Source organism: Dendropsophus ebraccatus, chromosome 12 (assembly GCF_027789765.1).
Source record: "Dendropsophus ebraccatus isolate aDenEbr1 chromosome 12, aDenEbr1.pat, whole genome shotgun sequence".
Classification (NCBI taxonomy): domain Eukaryota; kingdom Metazoa; phylum Chordata; class Amphibia; order Anura; family Hylidae; genus Dendropsophus; species Dendropsophus ebraccatus.
In genome coordinates, this window is record NC_091465.1 from 85,981,857 (window position 1) to 86,003,030 (window position 21,174).

Here is a 21,174-nt window from a genome sequence, read left to right on the forward strand (position 1 = left end):
ATATCCCGCGCTCGCAGCTGATTGGATGATTCGCGCTGGCGTCATCGCGTTCTCCACGCGTACTGACAGTTGCGTCTGTTGTGTAGACTGCGGCCCAGTGATTCCCGGGATCCGGTATCTGCACCATGGCGCCTCGGCTGCAGCTGGAGAAGGCGGCCTGGCGCTGGACCGAGAGCGTCCGCCCGGAGGAGGTCACCCGGGAGCACATAGAGATGGCTTACCGCGTCCGTCTGGAGCCCTGCGTCCGGGGACTCTGCCGGTAACGGAGCCGCTGCGTCATATCACCCGCTGTCCCCAGTATAGCATCGCCTGAGCTCCTAGCCCGTCAGTGTGACCCGACCAGACCCCTCACTGCATGACCCCGACCTATAACCAGACTGTGTAACCCTTCACTGCATGACCCCGACCTATAACCAGTCCCTGTGACCCTATCACCCCCCCCCACTGCATGACCCCGACCTATAACCAGTCCCTGTGACCCACCAGACCCCCCACTGCATGACCCCGACCTATAACCAGACCGTGTGACCCACCAGACCCCCCACTGCATGACCCCGACCTATAACCAGTCCCTGTGACCCTATCACCCCCCCCACTGCATGACCCCGACCTATAACCAGTCCGTGTGACCCACCAGACCCCCCACTGCATGACCCCGACCTATAACCAGTCCCTGTGACCCTATCACCCCCCCCACTGCATGACCCCGACCTATAACCAGTCCGTGTGACCCACCAGACCCCTCACTGGATGACCCCGACCTATAACCAGTCCCTGTGACCCACCAGACCCCCCACTGCATGACCCCGACCTATAACCAGTCCCTGTGACCCACCAGACCCCCCCACTGCATGACCCCGACCTATAACCAGTCCCTGTGACCCTATCACACCCCCCACTGCATGACCCTGACCTATAACCAGACCGTGTGACCCACCAGACCCCCCACTGCATGACCCCGACCTATAACCAGTCCCTGTGACCCACCAGACCCCCCACTGCATGACCCCGACCTATAACCAGTCCCTGTGACCCACCAGACCCCCCACTGCATGACCCCGACCTATAACCAGACCGTGTGACCCACCAGACCCCCCACTGCATGACCCCGACCTATAACCAGACCGTGTGACCCCCTCACTGCATGACCCCGACCTATAACCAGTCCCTGTGACCCACCAGACCCCCCACTGCATGACCCCGACCTATAACCAGTCCCTGTGACCCACCAGACCCCCCACTGCATGACCCTGACCTATAACCAGTCCCTGTGACCCACCAGACCCCCCACTGCATGACCCTGACTTATAACCAGTCCCTGTGACCCACCAGACCCCCCACTGCATGACCCCGACCTATAACCAGTCCCTGTGACCCACCAGACCCCCCACTGCATGACCCCGACCTATAACCAGACCGTGTGACCCCCTCACTGCAGAACTGCAGACTGTAATCAGACCGATCCCTCACTGCATGACCCCAACCTATAACCAGTCCCTGTGACCCTATCACACCCCCCACTGCATGACCCCGACCTATAACCAGTCCCTGTGACCCTATCACACCCCCCACTGCATGACCCCGACCTATAACCAGTCCCTGTGACCCACCAGGCCCCCCACTGCATGACCCCGACCTATAACCAGTCCCTGTGACCCACCAGACCCCCACTGCATGACTCCGACCTATAACCAGACTGTGTGACCCACCAGACCCCCCACTGCATGACCCCGACCTATAACCAGACCGTGTGACCCACCAGACCCCCCACTGCATGACCCCGACCTATAACCAGACCGTGTGACCCCCTCACTGCAGACTGTAATCAGAGGACCCCTTACTGCATGACCCTTACCAATAACTAGTCCCTGTGACCTACCAGACCCCCCCACTGCATGACCCCGACCAATAACCAGTCCCTGTGACCCACCAGACCCCCCCACTGCATGACCCCGACCTATAACCAGTCCTTGTGACCCACCAGACCCCCCACTGCATGACCCCGACCTATAACCAGACTGTGTGACCCCCTCACTGCAGAACTTCAGACTGTAATCAGACCGACCCCTCACTGCATGACCCCTGACCTATAACCAGTCCCTGTGACCCCACAAGACCCCTCACTGCATGACCCCTGACCTATAACCAGACCCTGTGACCTACCAGACCCCTCTTTGCATGACCCAGCACTATAACCAGTCTCTGTGATCCACTAGACCCCCCACTGCACCACCCTGCACTATAACCAGTCCCTGTGACCTCACTGCATGACCCCGATCTATAACCAGATGTATGACCCCCTCACTGCAGAACTTCGGACTGTAATCAGACCGACCCCCCCCCCCCCCCCCCCCCCTTCCATGACCCTGCACTATAACCAGTCCATATGACCCCATCAGACTCCTCACTGCAAGACCCAGCACTATAACCAGTCCCTGTGACCCCACCAGACCCCTCACTGCATGACCCAGCACTAACCAGTCCCAGTGACCCCATTAGACCCCTCACTGCACGACCCAGCACTATAACCCATCCCTGTGACCCCACCAGACCCCTCACTGCATGACCCAGCACTATAACCAGTCCCTGTGACCCACCAGACCCCTCACTGCATGACCCAGCACTATAACCAGTCCCTGTGACCTCACTGCATGACCCAGCACTAACCAGTCCCAGTGACCCCATTAGACCCCTCACTGCACGACCCAGCACTATAACCCATCCCTGTGACCCCACCAGACCCCTCACTGCATGACCCAGCACTATAACCAGTCCCTGTGCCCCCACCAGACCCCTCACTGCATGACCCAGCACTATAACCAGTCCCTGTGACCTCACTGCACGACTCAGCACTATAACCAGTCCCTGTGACCCACCAAACCCCCCCACTGCATGACCCAGCACTATAACCAGTCCCTGTAACCCACCAGACCCTTCACTACATGACCCTGGATTAGACCTGTCCCTGCTCATTGGTTTATGTCAAACGTTTGTATTGGTGGGAGTCAGGGTGCTGAGACCCTTTGTAGTTGCTAGAATGAAGGGGCAGAAGACCTATGGGTATATGGCATTGCCAGAAGTCCCATAGACTTTCTTTATAAATCTGTGTTTTAACCAGTATAGCAGTTTAGAGTACAGATAAAGGGGTGCAGCATGCCCTGCGGCTGTCCCCTTCAATCAGTGGGGGTCTCGGCATTCTGCTATGTCTCATGTATGTTACACTCTAAGCTCCCAATGTAGTCTGAGGATCGTGTTGGTAAAATGCTTCCCAGAATCCTCTGTCCATGGAGAGAATTTGTCAACAATAACACATCCCCATAGTTTAAGTATTTGCCTCCCTCCAGTCTGTACTCTGGGGTCTTCTGCTTGTTCAGTCCTTACTTCTCTCTTCCAGGAGGAACTGTAAAGGAAATCCTAACTGCTTGGTCGGTGTTGGTGAGCACATCTGGTTGGGTGAGATCGATGAGAACAGCTTTCACAATATTGACGATCCAAACTGCGAGCGACGGAAGGTGAGTCCTATCGTCATTGTCACCCTCCACTAGTGTTGTGTGTTCTCCTCTTCTAGTGTCCACATCCTCCAGTGTCTGTTACCTCAGGTCATCCTTCTTGTCCTCCAGTGTCTGTTACCTCGGGTCATCCTTCTCCTCTTCCTCCAGTGTCTGTTACCTCTGGTCATCCTTCTCCTCGTCCTCCAGTGTCTGTTACCTCTGGTCATCCTTCTCCTCGTCCTCCAGTGTCTGTTACCTCAGGTCATCCTTCTTGTCCTCCAGTGTCTGTTACCTCAGGTCATCCTTCTCCTCTTCCTCCAGTGTCTGTTACCTCAGGTCATCCTTCTTGTCCTCCAGTGTCTGTTACCTCTGGTCATCCTTCTCCTCGTCCTCCAGTGTCTGTTACCTCTGGTCATCCTTCTCCTCGTCCTCCAGTGTCTGTTACCTCGAGTTATTCTTCTCCTCGTCCTCCAGTGTCTGTTACCTCGGGTCATCCTTCTCCTCGTCCTCCAGTGTCTGTTACCTTAGGTCATCCTCATCCTCCAGTGTCTGTTACCTCAGGTCATCCTTCTTCTCATCCTCCAGTGTCTGTTACCCCAGGTCATCCTTCTTGTCCTCTAGTGTCTGTTACCTCGGGTCATCCTTCTCCTCTTCCTCCAGTGTCTGTTACCTCTGGTCATCCTTCTCCTCGTCCTCCAGTGTCTGTTACCTCAGGTCATCCTTCTTGTCCTCCAGTTTCTGTTACCTCAGGTCATCCTTCTCCTCGTCCTCCAGTGTCTGTTACCTCTGGTCATCCTTCTCCTCGTCCTCCAGTGTCTGTTACCTCTGGTCATCCTTCTCCTCGTCCTCCAGTGTCTGTTACCTCGAGTTATTCTTCTCCTCGTCCTCCAGTGTCTGTTACCTCGGGTCATCCTTCTTGTCCTCCAGTGTCTGTTACCTTAGGTCATCCTCATCCTCCAGTGTCTGTTACCTCAGGTCATCCTTCTTCTCATCCTCCAGTGTCTGTTACCCCAGGTCATCCTTCTTGTCCTCTAGTGTCTGTTACCTCGGGTCATCCTTCTCCTCTTCCTCCAGTGTCTGTTACCTCTGGTCATCCTTCTCCTCGTCCTCCAGTGTCTGTTACCTTAGGTCATTTTCATCCTCCAGTGTCTGTTACCTCAGGTCATCCTTCTTCTCATCCTCCAGTGTATGTTACCTCAGGTCATCCTTCTTCTCATCCTCCAGTGTATGTTACCTCAGGTCATCCTTCTTCTCATCCTCCAGTGTCTGTTACCTCAGGTCATCCTTCTTCTCGTCCTCCAGTGTCTGTTACCTCAGCTCATCCTTCTTCTCATCCTCCAGTGTCTGTTACCCCAGGTCATCCTTCTTGTCCTCTAGTGTCTGTTACCTCGGGTCATCCTTCTCCTCTTCCTCCAATGTCTGTTACCTCTGGTCATCCTTCTCCTCGTCCTCCAGTGTCTGTTACCTTAGGTCATCCTCATCCTCCAGTGTATGTTACCTCAGCTCATCCTCCTCTTCCTCCTCCTCCTCTAGTGTCTGTGTTATTACCCCATTTCCTCTCCCTCCAGTGTCTTATTACACCAGCTAATCTTCATTCAGTGTCTGTGTTGTTACCCCAGGTCATCATCTTCCTCCAGCGTGCAGGTAGTCATCCTCCTCTTCTGGTTTCTGTGTTATTATATCAGATCATCTTCCTCCTCCTATCTTTTCCTGCCTCCCCATGTCTCTGCTCTTTCCTCATAGAACACGTTTGTGGGGTTGACGAACCTGGGAGCCACATGTTACGTGAACACATTCGTTCAGGTCTGGTTTCTAAACCTGGAGCTGCGGAGAGCCCTCTACTTGTACGAGAACTCCTTGAGCGTGGCGAAAGCTGAAGAGTGCATCCAAGAGGACAAAGGTATGGAAGAGGGGTGGTCTGTGGGCTGGGGAAATTTCCAGTCAGACATCATTATGAAGTTATTCCTTTAGCCCCTTAATGACTGATCTAATTTTTATTTTTGCACTTTAGTTGTTTCCTCCATGTGTTTAAAGGAATCTGTCAGCTGTAACTCATGTTCCAAACCGCTGACACTGTTAGATAACTGATAGGTCAAGGAGAAACATGGTGCCTTTTATGTATGTGCTCCCAGATTGTAGAAAAATGCTTTTATTCTCTGGTACAGGAAGTCTTCTCCAAGCTCCTGATCTGCTGCAAGCTGTAGTGTCTCCCCTCCCTGATTGACACTTGGAAACTGAGTCCCAAGCAGGTCCAGGTATGGGAGGGTTGGTAAGGGTATGTGCACACTTCGGAATATGCACAGAGACTTTAAGAGAATTCCACCTGAAGTTCCACCCGTCCCATAGACTCAGCCATGATATCAGCCAGCGAATTCTGCCGTCCGCCCAAAGAATTGACTTGTCTGTGGAACGGGCGGAACGTCAAGCAGAGGCTGTGTGGCGGAATCCACTTAGTCTCCAAGCATATTCCGCACTTACCCTTGCTGCACTTTAGGAGCTTGGGAAAGCCTCTGTGACTCTTTATTAGAGATGAGCGAATTTACGCTTTATCTCTGCAATCTGCTCATCAGTCGGCTGCCTTTTAACTCATTGCCGATCCGTGCCGCTCCTCCCTGGGTGCTGGGAAAACCTGGATCCAGTCCTAGGAAACCGGGTGAAGTTTCCCCAAGACTGGATCCAGCTTTTCCCAGCACCCTGGGAGGAGCGGCATGGAGTGGCGGTCAGTTAAAATGCAGCCGGCTGATGAGCAGATTGCAGAGATAACAAAGCACTTTGTTATTACTGTAAATTTCCTCATCTTTAATCTTCATACTGTAGAATAAAAGCATTTTCTACAATCGGAGCACATACATCTATGTAAGGTACTATGTGCCTCCCTCTAACAGCTAACTAATAGTGTTAGTTGAATTGCAGCTCACAGATTCCCCTTTTAAAATCCATAGCTCTTTTTAATTTATTTCACCTACAGAGCAATATGGGGTCTTTTTCTTTGTATTTGTTCATTTATTCCATGAACCCCTTCACTACCAAGAACATAACTGTACGTCCTCGGTCGGGTAGGGGTGTTTAGAGTGGGGCCGCAATCACGGGTGTTGTTAATAGCCCGGGACCAGTCCGATCGCCGCACCCACTAATGAACCGTTTAGATGCAGCTGTCATGTCTGACAGCTGCATCTAAACTGCTCTTTATGCCCCATCCCTGGTGTCTAGTGGGCAGATCGCCTCCCCGCGATGCGATTGCGGAGAGGGTGATCTGTTTAACTTACCTGGCCGGGCCTCGGCTTCGGAATGACGCTGTTCCTAGCTCGGTATTCTGCTGATCTGGTCTGCAGGAGACCAGACCAACAGAGCACTGATCTAATGGATCGGTGCTCTGTAATATAGGTAGCATTGATCTCAATGGGAGATCAATGCTGTGTATATAGAAGTGTGTGTATAACATTTTCTCATTAATAAAAAATCCCCCCCCCCCCCCCCCCCCCATAGACCAAAGGATAGAAGCGCTTTAAACATGGTCCTTTTCATAGAGCAAAAGTTTTTAACTTTTGAAAAGCCATCAAATAAAATAGTTACACAAGTTACATATTGTTGTAATCGTGCTGACTTGAGGAACATAGATAATGTCAGTTTTACCATAGAACAAACAGTGTAAACACAACCCCCCCCCCTCAATAAAAAAACATTGCATTTTATTTTCAATTTCACTGTGCAAATATTTTCTTCCCCCCGGTTTCGGAGGATATTTTATGGAAAAAATGAAGCACTAAAAGACAGAAAGGAAGCTATGCCATATACAGAAGAGTGGCGTACCCACAAAAAATAGACTGTGTCCTCAAAATATGAACAATATAGAAATCTTTATTAATGTGTAGGACTACAGGTGCAAAACACACAAGATAAAATCATTTAAACACACACATGGAACTGTGCAAGGTAGGCACAGACCCAAAAGATACCCCGACATGTAGGGTGTACCGACCCCTTCAACAGCTCATATGATGTTACAGGCTTCTATATCAAAACCCTAACATAAAATGTATAATAAATATGTGTCTGAGCCTGTAACCAATAAATAAAGAACAAGAAGTGACAGGGAGTAAATATGGCCAAATAGGGCCAAACACAGTAGGTCAATATCACCATAGAGGGGAGACTATGTTGGGGTCCAATGAACCCCACTTTCCGTCTCAACCGCGAGACTTTCTCAAGGGAGAAAGGAGAAAATTTGCACGGTCCTGAAGGGGTTAAATATGCTGTGAAACGAAAAATTGTTTGTGAGGTGAAATGTAAAAAAGATTATCCTAATATCTGGTGGGTTTTGTATTTACACAGTTCGCCTTGGAGTAAAACTAACAAGTTATCCGTATTCGTCAAGTCAGTACGATTACAATAATACCCGATTTATTTTACAACTTTGTTTTACTTTAAAAAAAAAAAATTAAGTGTTTGAAATTGCGCTATTCTGACCCTTATAATGTTTTCACCTTTCAGTCTGCAGGGATGTGCGAGGGCCACACTTTCCACATGTGTCTTTTTGATCACTATTCAATTTTTTTTTTTATTTTTTCTGGGATGTGATCAAAAATAAGTAATTCTGCTCTTTGGCGTGTTTTTATGTTTACACCATTTAGCCTGTGGGTCTTTAAGGGGTTAAAAAATATGCCCTATAAAAAAACAAAAACACAGGCGTCACAGGAGAGTTGTTCAGATCACAGAGGAGTGGGAATGATTACACTGTTTTTGCCTCCTAGAGTACGAGCCACAGAGCAGCTGTGAACACCTCCAGTACCTGTTTGCGCTACTGCAGAACAGCAACAGACGGTACATTGACCCATCAGGGTTCATCCGGGCGCTGGGGCTGGACACCGGGCAGCAACAGGTGAGTAGTCTCAGGAACGTCTGACTTCTGGAAGCGCCTGTCACCTAATGTTTGCATACATAGATCCATTCATGTAGACCTATATTGGTATAATGTAGCTGTCCACCCATCTGCTCCTTTAGACTAGTGTTGCACGATGCACCGAAATATCGATATTACTATCGATATTCCGGGCGAAAAAACGATTCGGTACCTGGATTTCCTGGTATCGACTTTATTTTGAGCTGCCTAATAGCGCAGCTTAAAATAAAGTACAGTGCAGAGAACGGCGGCTAGCTGAGCGCTGGCGGTGTTCTGTGTGCCGCCCCCTCCTCAGCCTGCGCACCCTCTGCTCATAGCCGCGCGAACTTCAAATAGCCGACACTCAGCGGTGGCTAGTACCGGCTAGTTTACTGAGTGCATACCGCTGTCACAACTGACAGCGGCATATGACGACAACTGAGCAGCTCCAGGGGTGAGAAAAGAGTGAGAAGCGTACGGAGAGGGTTAACTTGGACTGAGGAGGAGGCACGGACAGAAGGTGAGAGAGGGCAGCTGCACGGGGGAGGGCAGACACACAGGAAGCGCTGCAGGAGACGCGGCCCTCCCGGAACAACAGCAAGTGATAGATGTGGTGCCGTACACTTAATCACCAGCACTGAGGCACCCTCCGCTGACCCTGCCTGAGTAGAAGGGCTGTCACCCTGGGAATGCTTGTCTTATCCGGGGAAAAAGGTGAGCGCTGTGCTTGCTGAACATTTAGAATGACTGCAGCTGTACAGTCTGTGCGATCTGCGGTACCTCTCTCTACACGCTACAGGGATGGCCTGCTCTCTGTGTTATTGACAGACTGAGACACCCCTGGTGGGCATACACCTTCCTCATAGCTCCTCCACCTGTCCTTGTTGCAGGGCAGCATTATAATAATGACAGGGCCTTATTGGAGCCCCCTACACACTGGAAGCTGCCATAGTGATTTATATGGAGCCCCTTACACACTGGGGGCTGCCATAGTGTATGATCAGCATCCCCCAACACACTGGGGGCTGCCATAATATGTGGTCAGCAGTCCTCTATAAACTGGTGGCTGCCATGGTGTACTTAAGAAACTGCTAGTGTGCATCTATCCCCCTCCAGGAGCCATTGCAGTGGCCATTCATGTCCCCCTGGGGGCCCACTGATACAGTGGCAGTAGATCTGGTCCAGGACTTGGGGTGAAGGGTTGGGGGTCTGCTGCACAACTGCAACTCCCAGCATACCTCCTTGTGCACAACTCCCAGCAGGTATGTTGGGATTTGTTGTGCACAATGAGGTATGCTGGGAGCTGCATCCCAGCATCATAGCCGCAGTTTGGTCGGGGGGGGAAATGTCCTTACATTTGTATTTTTTTAGCATTTTTTTCCCAAACTTTATAAGTATCGAACTTGTATCGAGTATTGAAATAAAAAATCTGGTATCGGTATCGAACTCAAAATTCTGGTATCGTGACATCCCTACTTTAGACCAAGTTCTCACACTGTATTGTGATTTCTGACGTATTCAGTTCTGTGACTGTGACTCTCACTGCTCATGATAGCAGTAATATGAGACTGCAGGTTGTTTAACTCCACGCAGTCAGCCATGTCATCCCAGACCTGGTTGGAGTGCTACTTCATCTGTGAGTCAATAACCTGTAGTTTAGAGTGTTGGATGTGAAGTGTCCCGCCATCAGATGTCTTACCTCTTTGCATCTCTTAGGATGCCCAGGAATTCTCCAAGCTGTTCATGTCTCTGCTGGAAGAGAAGTTATCCAGTCAGAAGGATCCTTATGTGCGGGACATTATCCAGAACCAGTTCTGTGGCCAGTACGCCTACGTCACCATGTGAGTATTCCCGCCGGTAAATCTGTACCATAAGGGCTATACATACATATAGGTGAATCCCAAGAGTTTGACATGTCCCATTCACATCACCTTTCCAGTATACATCTGTACACCGCCATGTGTTTCCAGCAAGCCCGTTGATTTGAATCAACCAGATGTGGCCTGATTTGATAGTTGTTCATGCTTGGGCTGTTTCCTGCACATATACTGTTTGTGTGGCGCTCAGTCCTGGACAGATAAGGGTTATGGGTTCGTGATAGTCACTTATAAGACTACATTCGGTCCATTAAAGTCAGTGGGCCCACTAGGAACGCATTGCGGTATACGTTGGCTGAAGTGTACCTGCGACATGTTGTTAATATATATATATTGTGTACACTTACACCTGTAAGACCCGGGGGAGATTGACCCTGTTAGATACAGTGCAGACATTGAGTACTGGGAATGGGTTGGATTTTTTCCATTCACATTTCGTATTCCTCCAGTAAGTCTTCCCATGTGCTTTCCTGCTGTGTCTCCTTGTTTCCTGGATACCTCCCTGTAGCCGCCCTCACATCCCATCATTCAAACATTTGCTTGTAGTTTTCTGAGCACAATAGTCGCTGCTGAAGCTTTATGTATCTCCCGGGGAGCGATGCAGCAATCTGGTGAGAACCGTACCCAGTGTATCAGGTAACAATACTGCCGGTAACCACGATGGGCTACCCACTGCTTCTCCCATACTGTGTGCTGTTCTATAGGGAGGATCCACAACACCTCTGATGTATTCTCTCTTTATTGTGTTGTAGTTGCAGCCGCTGCGGCCGAGAGTCAAAGTTGGTGTCGAAGTTTTATGAGCTGGAGCTGAACATTCAAGGCCACAAGCAGCTGACGGACTGTATTACAGAGTTCCTGAAGGTAGCGTTGTCCCTTGGGTGGCTATATCGGGATCCAGCTCTGCCTTCCCAGGCTTCGTCACCAATGTTTCTCTTCTGACAGGAGGAAAAGTTGGAAGGAGACAACCGATACTTCTGTGAGACCTGTCAGAGTAAGCAGAATGCCACCAGGAAGATCCGCCTGTTAAAGCTGCCGCCCACGCTCAACCTGCAGCTCATGAGATTCGTCTTTGACAGGTGTGGTAATCATGGCGGTGTCGCCATTCTGTCCATGTCACACTGAGTTCTGCTGGTGATTATTTCACTCTCTGCAGGCAAACTGGGCACAAGAAGAAGCTGAATACGTACATTGGCTTTGGCGAAACCCTGGAAATGGACCCGTTCCTGGACCAGACAGGTTAGTTATTGTTATGCTAAGGAGGCTGCATCTACCACTTCTTACCAGCAGAATAGTGAGTGCAGCTCTGGAGTATAATACAGGATGGAACTCCGGATCAGTAATGTATGTACACAGTGACCTCACCAGCAGAATAGGGAGTACACTCATTGAGTAACAAACTGAAACTGACAGTATGGTTCAGGCAGTCCAGTTTTCTTGCTCACGATACTACTGCAAAGGAAGGCACCGGTGGTTGCTGTCAACAAGCAAGACATAGTGGATGCCGTGAAATATGCACAAGCCTGAAAGACAGAAATGGCTGCACATTGCACCCATGGTTGATACGAAAGCCTCTCAGCTACATTAAAAACCAACATCAGAAGTTAGTATATAATTTGATCAAACCATATTGCCTCCTGTACCACATGCAGGTCCCTGACACACGAATCCCTACGCTAACCGCCAACCCCACAAAGCGTGCGCAAGCAGGGAAGGGAGGCCATAGAATGGCCCTGCAACCCCAATGTCACAGGACCAAACCCGCAAGGGCCCCCCCAAAACCAGCAGGCCCTGCTGGCGGAGAAAGTGGCCACCAAGCAACACAAGTGTGAACAAGGTCTTACTGCTCACCATACCATCAGTAGATAGAATGGGGAAAAGAGGAGGTACTTACCATATGTACACAGGTGCTTCCTGCTAATTTGGATGACATGGGTCTTACATGGGAGGAGTGAAAGCCCCAATGAAAAAAGGGACAGAATACATAAAATATACACAAACCTGGCGGGCAGAAATGGCTGCACATCGCACCCATGGTTGATATGAAAGCTACATTAAAAACCAACATCAGAAGTTAGTGTATAATTTGATCAAACCCCATTGCCTCATGTACCACGTGCCATGCCACTGAATGTCAAAAGTGCCTGGAGATGGTAATTTTCCTTTTTTCCCCCCACAGATATTAAATATGCGTACGAGTTGAGCGCCGTCCTCATCCACAGAGGCGTCAGCGCTTACTCCGGACATTACATCGCCCACGTAAAGGACCCTCAGACCTCCGAATGGTACAAGTTTAATGACGAAGAGATAGAGAAAATGGAAGGCAAGAAGCTGCAGCTGGGAATTGAGGAAGATCTAGGTAAAGCCTTTACGTTGTGAGTGACTTTTACCTCTTTCTATGGCAGATTTGTCATGTTTGTTGCGACGCTGTGAGTACGGCAGTGTGCGGCATCGTTCTCTTAGAGGTGCAATGTTACTAAACAGCATCACGCTGATATGTTGGTCCTGAAATACTGTGCCACTGGGACTGCATCAGCATGCCTCTGTCATTAGTAGCATTTGATTATATGTTGGATATTGCAGTTTTCTTCTTGTATTAACAAATGTGACCTTTTTTTTTTTTTTTTTTTTTATGCAGGTCAACTGTAATAGTCCAGGTCTGTCATTCTTAATCTGTTTCCTTTGTTAGCAGAGCCATCTAAATCCGCCACACGTAAACCTAAGTGTGCAAAGGGCATCCACTGCTCCCGAAACGCCTACATGTTGGTGTATAGGCTGAGGACAGAGACCCGACCGGATGTGGAGTGTGAGGTTCCAGGTGAGTTGTGTTGGATCCATCATCCTCTGATCACCTCATTGGATGGAGACAGCCCGCAGCGGCAGAGTTAGGGTTCGCTCTGTAACCCCGTACACATGAACCTTTGCCTTGGCTGAGCATGCACTGTGTCCAAATAGGAAGAAGGCAGCGTGGAAATCCTCAGATTCAGTTCAGACATTAACCCTCCACTCCCCGTGTCTTTCCCTTCATTGTAGTTTTCCTCCAGAAATTGGTGGAGCTGGACAACTGCAAGTTTGAGGAGTGGTGCGTGGAAATGTCTGAGATGCGGAAGGAGAGTGTGGATAAAGGAAAAGCCAAACACGAAGAGGTGAAGGAGCTGTACCAGAGGTTACCTGCAGGAGCTGGTCTGTAAGATATTTTATTACTTCCATACATAGTGTGATATAAGCTGTTATGTCGTATGATGTCAGGCTGTGATGTCACTCTCCATGTCCGCTTCTTTATCAGTTCTGGCAAATTAATTGGTAATTCTCCAGAAATGATGATTGAAGCATTTTAGTGATGGGAGTGAATGACCTCTGCCCCCTGAGGCATCCCTGGCATCACATTGGTGCTGGAGTCTTGTTCTGTATGTACAGTACAAGACCCCCACACAATGAAAGGTCACAAGGATGACCTTTACTCTTAACGGGGGCAGAATTTGTGCACATTCTGTTAGTATGCCACTGATTTGGGGGAGGGGACTGTTTATTATGGGATGTCTTCAGCGTTGTCATGTGTTCGTTATCTTGCACGCCTTGTAGATGACTTTCCATACACGTTTTGCATTTGACTGTTTCCGTAACTATGTGTTGATGGTTTCTGCTGTTGATGGCACTGTTACATTTTGCTCTCTTGGGTTCTGCTCCTCCATAGATGACCCGTACGAGTTTATACCTCTCGAATGGCTGCAGAAATGGCTGGATGAGTCTACGCCGGCCAAACCCATTGACAATTCCAAGTACCTATGTAGTCACAATAAGCTTCATCCCGACAAGATCTCTCTGATGAAAAGAATCTCGGAGTACTCAGCCGGGATCTTCTATCAGAGATACGGTGGTGGGCCGCGCCTAAAAGGTGAGGAGAGGCTTGTAGGCCGTAATCCATTTATCTGCTTTGTGTGGACAGAGCTTGGGGTTAGGTGAATGCAGTGTAGGCACCAGGCCCATATCTACTCCAACTGCGTATCTCCACATATGTCACCGGCTCTTTTGTCAGACACCCATTTTATCAGTAGTGGTTTTATCGCCTTACAGAAAAGCACCCAGGCCCGCATCCCCGTGGTAACACTTCTTGCCCATTGCTGTGACATGTTAGTGTTCTAGAGATGCTTTTAGAGTGTCATGGCAGCTATGTAAAATAAGATTCATGTCCCTATGACAACACTAAGGCGCCCTTCACACGTCCGTGTCAGTTTTTACCGTCAATAAATCCTGATCAGGAGGCCTCAAATGTCATCTGGAAAGCATCAGGTTTTCCTAACAGTAATCCGTTTTTAACTTCAGGATTTCCTGATTTAGGATGACCTGCTGACAGGTCATGATGGAGTTGTACTTCTGCAACCTGGATGGCCAGAGGCTGCAGAAGTACACGCGGTGACGACGAAGGTCCCGGGGGCGTCTGGGCCGGAATTCCGGACAAAAATAGGACATGTCCTATTTTTTCCGGATCTATTTTCCGGAACGGACACCCTTCCGGAAATATCCGGAAGGGTGTCCGTGACTAATTGAAGTGTATGGGTCCAGATTTCCTGATAGGAAATCCGGGGGATTTTTCCAGACATGTAAAGGGGGCCTTACCAGTCTGAGTTCTGCAGCTTCTCACTGTGTCTGGATTTCTTTCCTTACAGCTGACTCTCTTTGTAAAGACTGCGTTGTAGAAAGGTGTCGGGTCTTACGGCTGAAGAACCAGCTGAACGAAGATCACAAAACCATAGCAAACATGGTGAAGGTCACAGTGACCAGGTGAGTGCCGCTTAGGCTCCAGAGATGACTATTACTATGTGGTGGCATTTCTCACTGTATTGCCCCTTCTGTATTCTCCAGTGGCGAGGGGTTCTGGATTGGGAAGGCTTCATTGCGGCGATGGCGGCAGCTGGCTACAGAACAGCTAGGCCATCAGGAGGATGAGTATGAACAGGGAGACGTAAAGATCAACGGCAGCACCCCGAAAAAAGGTAAAATCTTCACCCGGGGGAGACTCCTTGTACACAGACGTGAAGGTTGTTCCAACGTCTGTTTCTTCCTCATACAGAAGAGCTGCTGGAGGAGAAGAGAGAAGACGACACAGAGACCGGCTTCAATGAAGACATAGTCTGCCTTCATGGTGAGGACCTTTTCTCTTTATACAGATCAGTATAATAATTTAGGGATTTGGGACACTAATATAGGATTGGCTATTGGAATCTCATCTGTCTCTCATCAGGCTGTCTGTCCACATCGGAGAGCGAGAGGCGACTGATTTCTGATGCCGCCTGGTACAAGCTGAGGGAGTATTTCCCCACAGCCCCAGAGTTCAGACACAACCAGGAGCCATGCTGTCAGTGCCAGGTACCAGGATTCGTGCCCGCTATGGTGGGGATCTGAAGATCTGTGGCTCCTGGTGCCATCCACACATTCATTCAGCAGTAAATGTTTTCTGTAGATCTTGGAAAGAGAAGGAGAAAGAAATGACGCTCTGCATAAGAAAATGGCCAACGAGCAGAAGCTGGCTCTGTCCAACCTCTTCCAGGACAAGAATCGGCCGTGTGGGGGCAGCTGGCCGCAGGTATGTCCGCCATCGCCACGTGCCTGTCCTGTCCTCTCTACATATCTGATTGGTTTCCATTGTGTCATCGGCAGGAGACGTCAGAGTTGTACATTGTGTCTCAGTTCTTTGTGGAGGAATGGAGGAAGTTTATAAGGTAACAGGACTGTCCCTGGTCCCCATCTGCTGAGAACACAGTACAGGCAGCTACCTGCAATTCTTAGTTTGGAAATCCTTCTGTTTCCTACAGGCGGCCAACAAAGTGCGGCCCAGTCCAGTCATTGGGGAACAGCCTTCTCCTTTGCCCACACGGGGGGCTCATGTTCGCCTTCTCCACAATGACCAAGGAGGACTCTAAGCTGTGAGTATAGTACGGGGGTGGGGAGGTGAGGCCTAACAGTATATCCTCTGCTGTATTGTGTTCTATAATTCAGAGCAGCCGTCACCATTCCATTCATCTCGAACAGTTTAGCTGCGCTTCTGTAATGTAGAGGAGGTAGTTATATTTTCAGGCCTCAAGTTCTGGTGCAAAACACCTGTGCAAGGCCTGCAGACACTGAACAAGAGGGTATGCTAAGGGATGTAACTCAGGATCAGTAATGTATGTACACAGTGACCTCACTAGCAGGATATACAGGATATAACTCACAACATATAGGTATATATGTATGTACTGTGACTTCTTTGTGTATAATTGGTTAAATGTGTACGTGTTGTTCGGTGTCATCTGGGAGTAAGGTTGTGATGTTCATGTGCACAGTATAGCTCTTCTTTGGCCGTCTGAATGGGACGTTATTCAGAAACTCTTCATTGTCGATCACGTCGTCAAAATTACCAGGAGGACGACAACTGCTGACGATAACAGCATATCCACGCTCTACATGTCTGAGCCAGGTACGTTCTCTTGTATTTGTGTAGGGATTCCTTCAGTTTCATGGTTGATGTATTGGGGGGGAGGATGATGGTTGAGATCTGCGGAGGCTTCAGGCCTGTGGCTGCTAGTATAGCCCCCTTCCTACCTGTGTCCTGTATAGATAAAGGTTCATCAGTGTACAATGACAGTCTTGGAGGGTCCAGCACTGTGTGCAGGGGGACTTGTTCTCTGCAGGTGACTTCCATTCTTGACCTTTGAACTCCTCTTCTGTCTCAGAGCTGTGCTTGGAGTGCCGGGAGGGATTATTGTGTCAGCAAGAAAGAGATTTAAGGGAATATACCCAGGCCACCATCTACGTCCACAAAGTGGTTGATAATAAGAAGGTAAGTATGTGACACAGCAGACGACTACTGGAGAGATAAAGCAGAGAGCCGCGCTTATCACACCGCATGCTTTACAGGTCATGAAGGAAGCCGCACCTGAGCTGAATGTCAGCAGCTCAGACCCGGAAGACGAGAAAGAAGAGCCCCGACCCGAAGGAGAGAGCGACCCAGACTTCAGTCAGGTAAAACTGGGATGTCCTGAAGGTGAGGTCTGGGGATTGTGGAGCAGGGGACGTGTGTGCTACAGGACTCCTATCTTCTATACCTCCAGGCAAATGGGGCCGCAAAGAGACAAAAAGTTTCCTCCCAAGGGCAGATTTTCTACCAGAAGCAGGGGATCCGGAGAAGTACGCGGCACAGGAAGGTGCGAGGGGAGAAGGCGTTACTGGTCTCTGCTAACCAGACATTGAAGGACCTGAAGATCCAGGTGAGGTGGACTCCGGAGAGGCTGGTGCACGCCACCCACTGCGGCCATTGACCTTGTCTGTGCTTCCAGATCATGCACGCCTTCTCTGTCGCTCCATTCGATCAGAACTTATCTATTGATGGGAAGGTTCTGAATGACGACTGTGCCACGCTGGGAGCTCTGGGAATCGTCCCCGAAGCTGTCATTTTACTAAAGGTAACTAACCTCTTCCTGTATGCGTTAGTTATGGTGCGGGGGCCGTACAGTATCTAACGCCAGGTCTGTTTCTTCACAGGCGGATGAGCCCATTGCAGACTATGCAGCCATGGATGATGTGATGCAAGGTGAGGGACTGCCGCTGTGTACATGTGTATCGCACATTTACAAAGGTTATGGTTGTGCTGAGTGTTTATATGTGATCTCAGTCTAGGCTATTAAAATGTTCCCTCTGGGTTGTAAGTGTTAAAAAAAAAAAAACATAAATGTAATGTGGAATTTTCAGGAGCTGGGTCAGTATGTGCCATTCTTCCTGCATGCGGTATATAGAATAGTAACCTCGGCTCTTCTCTCTTACAGTGTGTATGCCAGAAGAAGGATTTAAAGGTAAGAGTAATGGGGGGAGAAACATGTCATGTTGGAAGATCGGACATGATCTAATGCTACCACTGAGTATGATGACAATTAAAGGGGCGCTGTCATGATTAAAAAAAAAAAAAAACTTGGCGGTGACATGTCAAAAGTTTTTAGATCGGCCAAGGTCTGTGTTTTCAGACTGATCAGAAGAACAAGCCGCGCGTTTATGCGGCCGTCAAGGTCAGATGACTCAGAGGCAGGAGAGAACACAAAGGTCCGTTTTCCTGATTGGTCGTGATCTGAGTGTTCTTCTCATAGCTGGTACTCCTTAAGTAAAGACAAGTAAAGTTAGGGCCCTATTCCACAGGAACGATAATCGGCCCAATGCGGCAGATTATCGCTCGGTGCAATAGAGCGAACGATCAGCCAATGATCGTGTCATCGGCTGATCGTTCATTTAGGGCCAGACCTAAAATCATTGTTCCGCCACCGCGCATCGCTACAGTGGAATAGCTGTGCGCGGCGGGCGACCGACTATTTGAGAAGCGCAGCATACATTGCCTGCAGTGCTTCTGCAGAGTGGCCTGTCAGGTGACGGAGCGCTCCGCCCAATCACAGGCCATGACCGCCGCCAGGAAGGAAGACGGAGCGGAGGAGAACGACATGTTGACCGGATCTGATAGAAATGGAGCAAAATTTTTGTTGGGTCTAGTGGCTGTAAGACTGTATGTGAGATGACCCCTAAGTGGTCAATACAAGCTACATTATATTGTGAGGCTGCAAAAATCATGCTATGGGGCGGTCTATCATACCACGGTGTGTGGCCTATTTATCGCAAAGGAGGAATCACGAGTCAGTGTCTATATAAAATACGTCAGGAGACAGTGTTGCCCTGTGCCGAAGAAGAAATTTCCTCAACATGGCCGTTTCAACACCACAATGACCCAAAACACAGGAGTATAAAAACAGTATCACAGGTTACATGCCAGCAGGATTGAGGAGATGGAGCGGCCGGCCCAATCACCTGACCTTCATTCTATAGACATCTTGTGGGGTGACATCACAAACCCCAAAACAGTGAAGAAATGTAAATGTTTTGTTCCTTTCTGTAAAGGATGGTGCTCACTGGATGAGTCCTTTTCCTCAGATTTTGCTCCTCTGTTTCAGGCACGGGTCTGCTGGGACACTAGTGTTGCGCCTCCTCTGCCGAGGGTCTTACGTGAGCAGCAGGAAGCGGATTGTGACTCTTCCAGGAGGCGTTGGGCGCCTCCACCTCCGAGCATTGCCTTACATGAACATAGCAGATTGCACTGAAGGACTGCAGCGGTAGAAGGACAAACTCTACTTTTTATATGTAAATACAGATGACGCCGTATATCTATAATATAATATAACTTGTTTACACTGGGATTCCCCCCCGCTCCACGTGGTGGCGTCTCCCAGCAGCGGCTTCTGTCTTGTGGAATAATCTATGATCGTGGGTTTCCTTTCTGGCCTGCTTGTCACACAATAAAAAGCCGACTGTTCTCATAATGTTCTGGTGCTCCTGTGTCGTCCTATGGGGAGAGAAGTGATTGTAAGCCCCCGGGGCAGCCTTCTTTCCTCTCTGTTCCAGTCTTTTTTTTCTTGTTTGTTTTACCTGTTTCTTGTTAGAGATGAGCGAACCGGGTTTGAGTCCATCCGAACCCGAACGTTCGGTATTTGATCAGCGGTGGCTGCTGAACTTGGATAAAGCTCTAAGGTTGTCTGGAAAACATGGATACAGCCAATGACTATTTCCATGTTTTCCACATAGCCTTAGGGCTTTATCCAACTTCCGCAGCCACCGCTAATCAAATGCTGAACGATCGGGTTCGGATGGACTTGAGCATGCTCCAGGTTCTCTCATCTCTACTTGTTATATCATCCAGCCACTTTCTTCCAGAAACAGCGCCCCTCTTGTCCTCAGGTCTTATCAGGTCTGTTCCGTTGACGTGAAAGGAGCTGAACTGTAATACCTCACACAACCTGAGGACAGGGATGGTGCTGTTTTTGCAAAAAAAAAGTAGCTGTGCTTTTTCTAATTCTGAACAATCCCTCTAAGACCCATGTACTGCACCCTAGAAGAAATGGTGCTTTAACCCCTTCATGACCCTCGACTTACATCATGGTGTAGGTGATGAGGTATATGGACAGCTCATAACTCGAGCCCTCTTTACCTGATTTAAAAAAAAATAATTTAGTTTTAAATATAAATTCATAGTAACTTTTTTTTTTATCTAATCTTTTTTTCCTTTTATTTTTTTATTTATTTATTTTTTATTTTTTTCAAATAAAGTAAGAAAAAAAAAATCTGAAATTGCGTTTTTTTGATCACATCCTAGAAAGTATGGAATAAAAAGTACCATATAGGCAAATGTAGTACAGATTCTAAACAGATCACTGCGCACAACATGAGCCCTGGTATAGCCCGCTAGACAGAAAAATCAATGTATAGGGGGCAGAATAAGGCAGCGTTAAAAGGAGTATTCCCATTTCAACTTCATATATTATATGGGATAACAAAAAGCACAGCTACTTTCTTGCAGAAACAGCACCACTTGTGTGTGCGGTATTACAAATTAACCCCATTCACTTTATTGGAACAGAGTTGCAAAACCCCACACCCAATGAGCGGACAGGAGAGGCGCGGTTTCTGGGAGAAAGCTGCCATGTTTTTCTAAGCCTGGACAACCCCTTTAAATTTTGCAAATACATTGATTCAGCAGACTCTTGTGCTTCTGATATGCTGCTCTTTTCCTTATCTTGCTGACAGCTTTTTGTCTAGATTACCAACCACCACTCTGCTCTAAAAGCAGTGGTCAGACTTGTGTATATACACTCACCGGCCACTTTATTAGGTACGCCTGTCCAACTGCACGTTACCACTTAATTTCTAATCAGCCAATCACATGGCGGCAACTCAGTGCATTTAGGCATGTAGACATGGTCAAGACAATCTCCTGCAGTTCAAACCGAGCATCAGTATGGGGAAGAAAGGTGATTTGAGGGCCTTTGAACGTGGCATGGTTGTTGGTGCCAGAAGGGCTGGTCTGAGTATTTCAGAAACTGCTGATCTACTAGGATTTTCACGCACAACCATCTCTAGGGTT

The 21,174-nt window shown here is 48.8% G+C and overlaps 1 protein-coding gene across 2 annotated transcripts; it reads left to right on the forward strand.

The window, feature by feature from the left end:
• Window positions 1-49: 49 nt before the first annotated feature.
• On the forward strand, window positions 50-19,576 carry USP48 (ubiquitin specific peptidase 48). 2 transcript variants are annotated; one of them, XM_069946875.1, is made up of 27 exons: window positions 50-259; window positions 3,395-3,512; window positions 5,235-5,391; window positions 8,243-8,370; window positions 10,087-10,211; window positions 11,000-11,108; window positions 11,190-11,323; window positions 11,401-11,483; window positions 12,424-12,603; window positions 12,934-13,062; window positions 13,278-13,427; window positions 13,939-14,139; window positions 14,912-15,026; window positions 15,108-15,238; window positions 15,316-15,387; window positions 15,487-15,611; window positions 15,706-15,828; window positions 15,903-15,964; window positions 16,058-16,168; window positions 16,568-16,701; window positions 16,958-17,064; window positions 17,142-17,246; window positions 17,336-17,491; window positions 17,561-17,686; window positions 17,766-17,814; window positions 18,047-18,073; window positions 19,211-19,576. In XM_069946875.1, the coding sequence occupies exons 1-27, from the start codon at window positions 126-128 to the stop codon at window positions 19,231-19,233; spliced, it is 3,114 nt and encodes a 1,037-aa protein (XP_069802976.1). In that variant the 5' UTR covers window positions 50-125; the 3' UTR covers window positions 19,234-19,576. The 2 variants fall into 2 exon arrangements, with proteins under 2 accessions (XP_069802976.1, XP_069802977.1); XM_069946876.1 differs by having other exon boundaries at window positions 12,937-13,062.
• The last annotated feature ends 1,598 nt before the right edge of the window (window positions 19,577-21,174 follow it).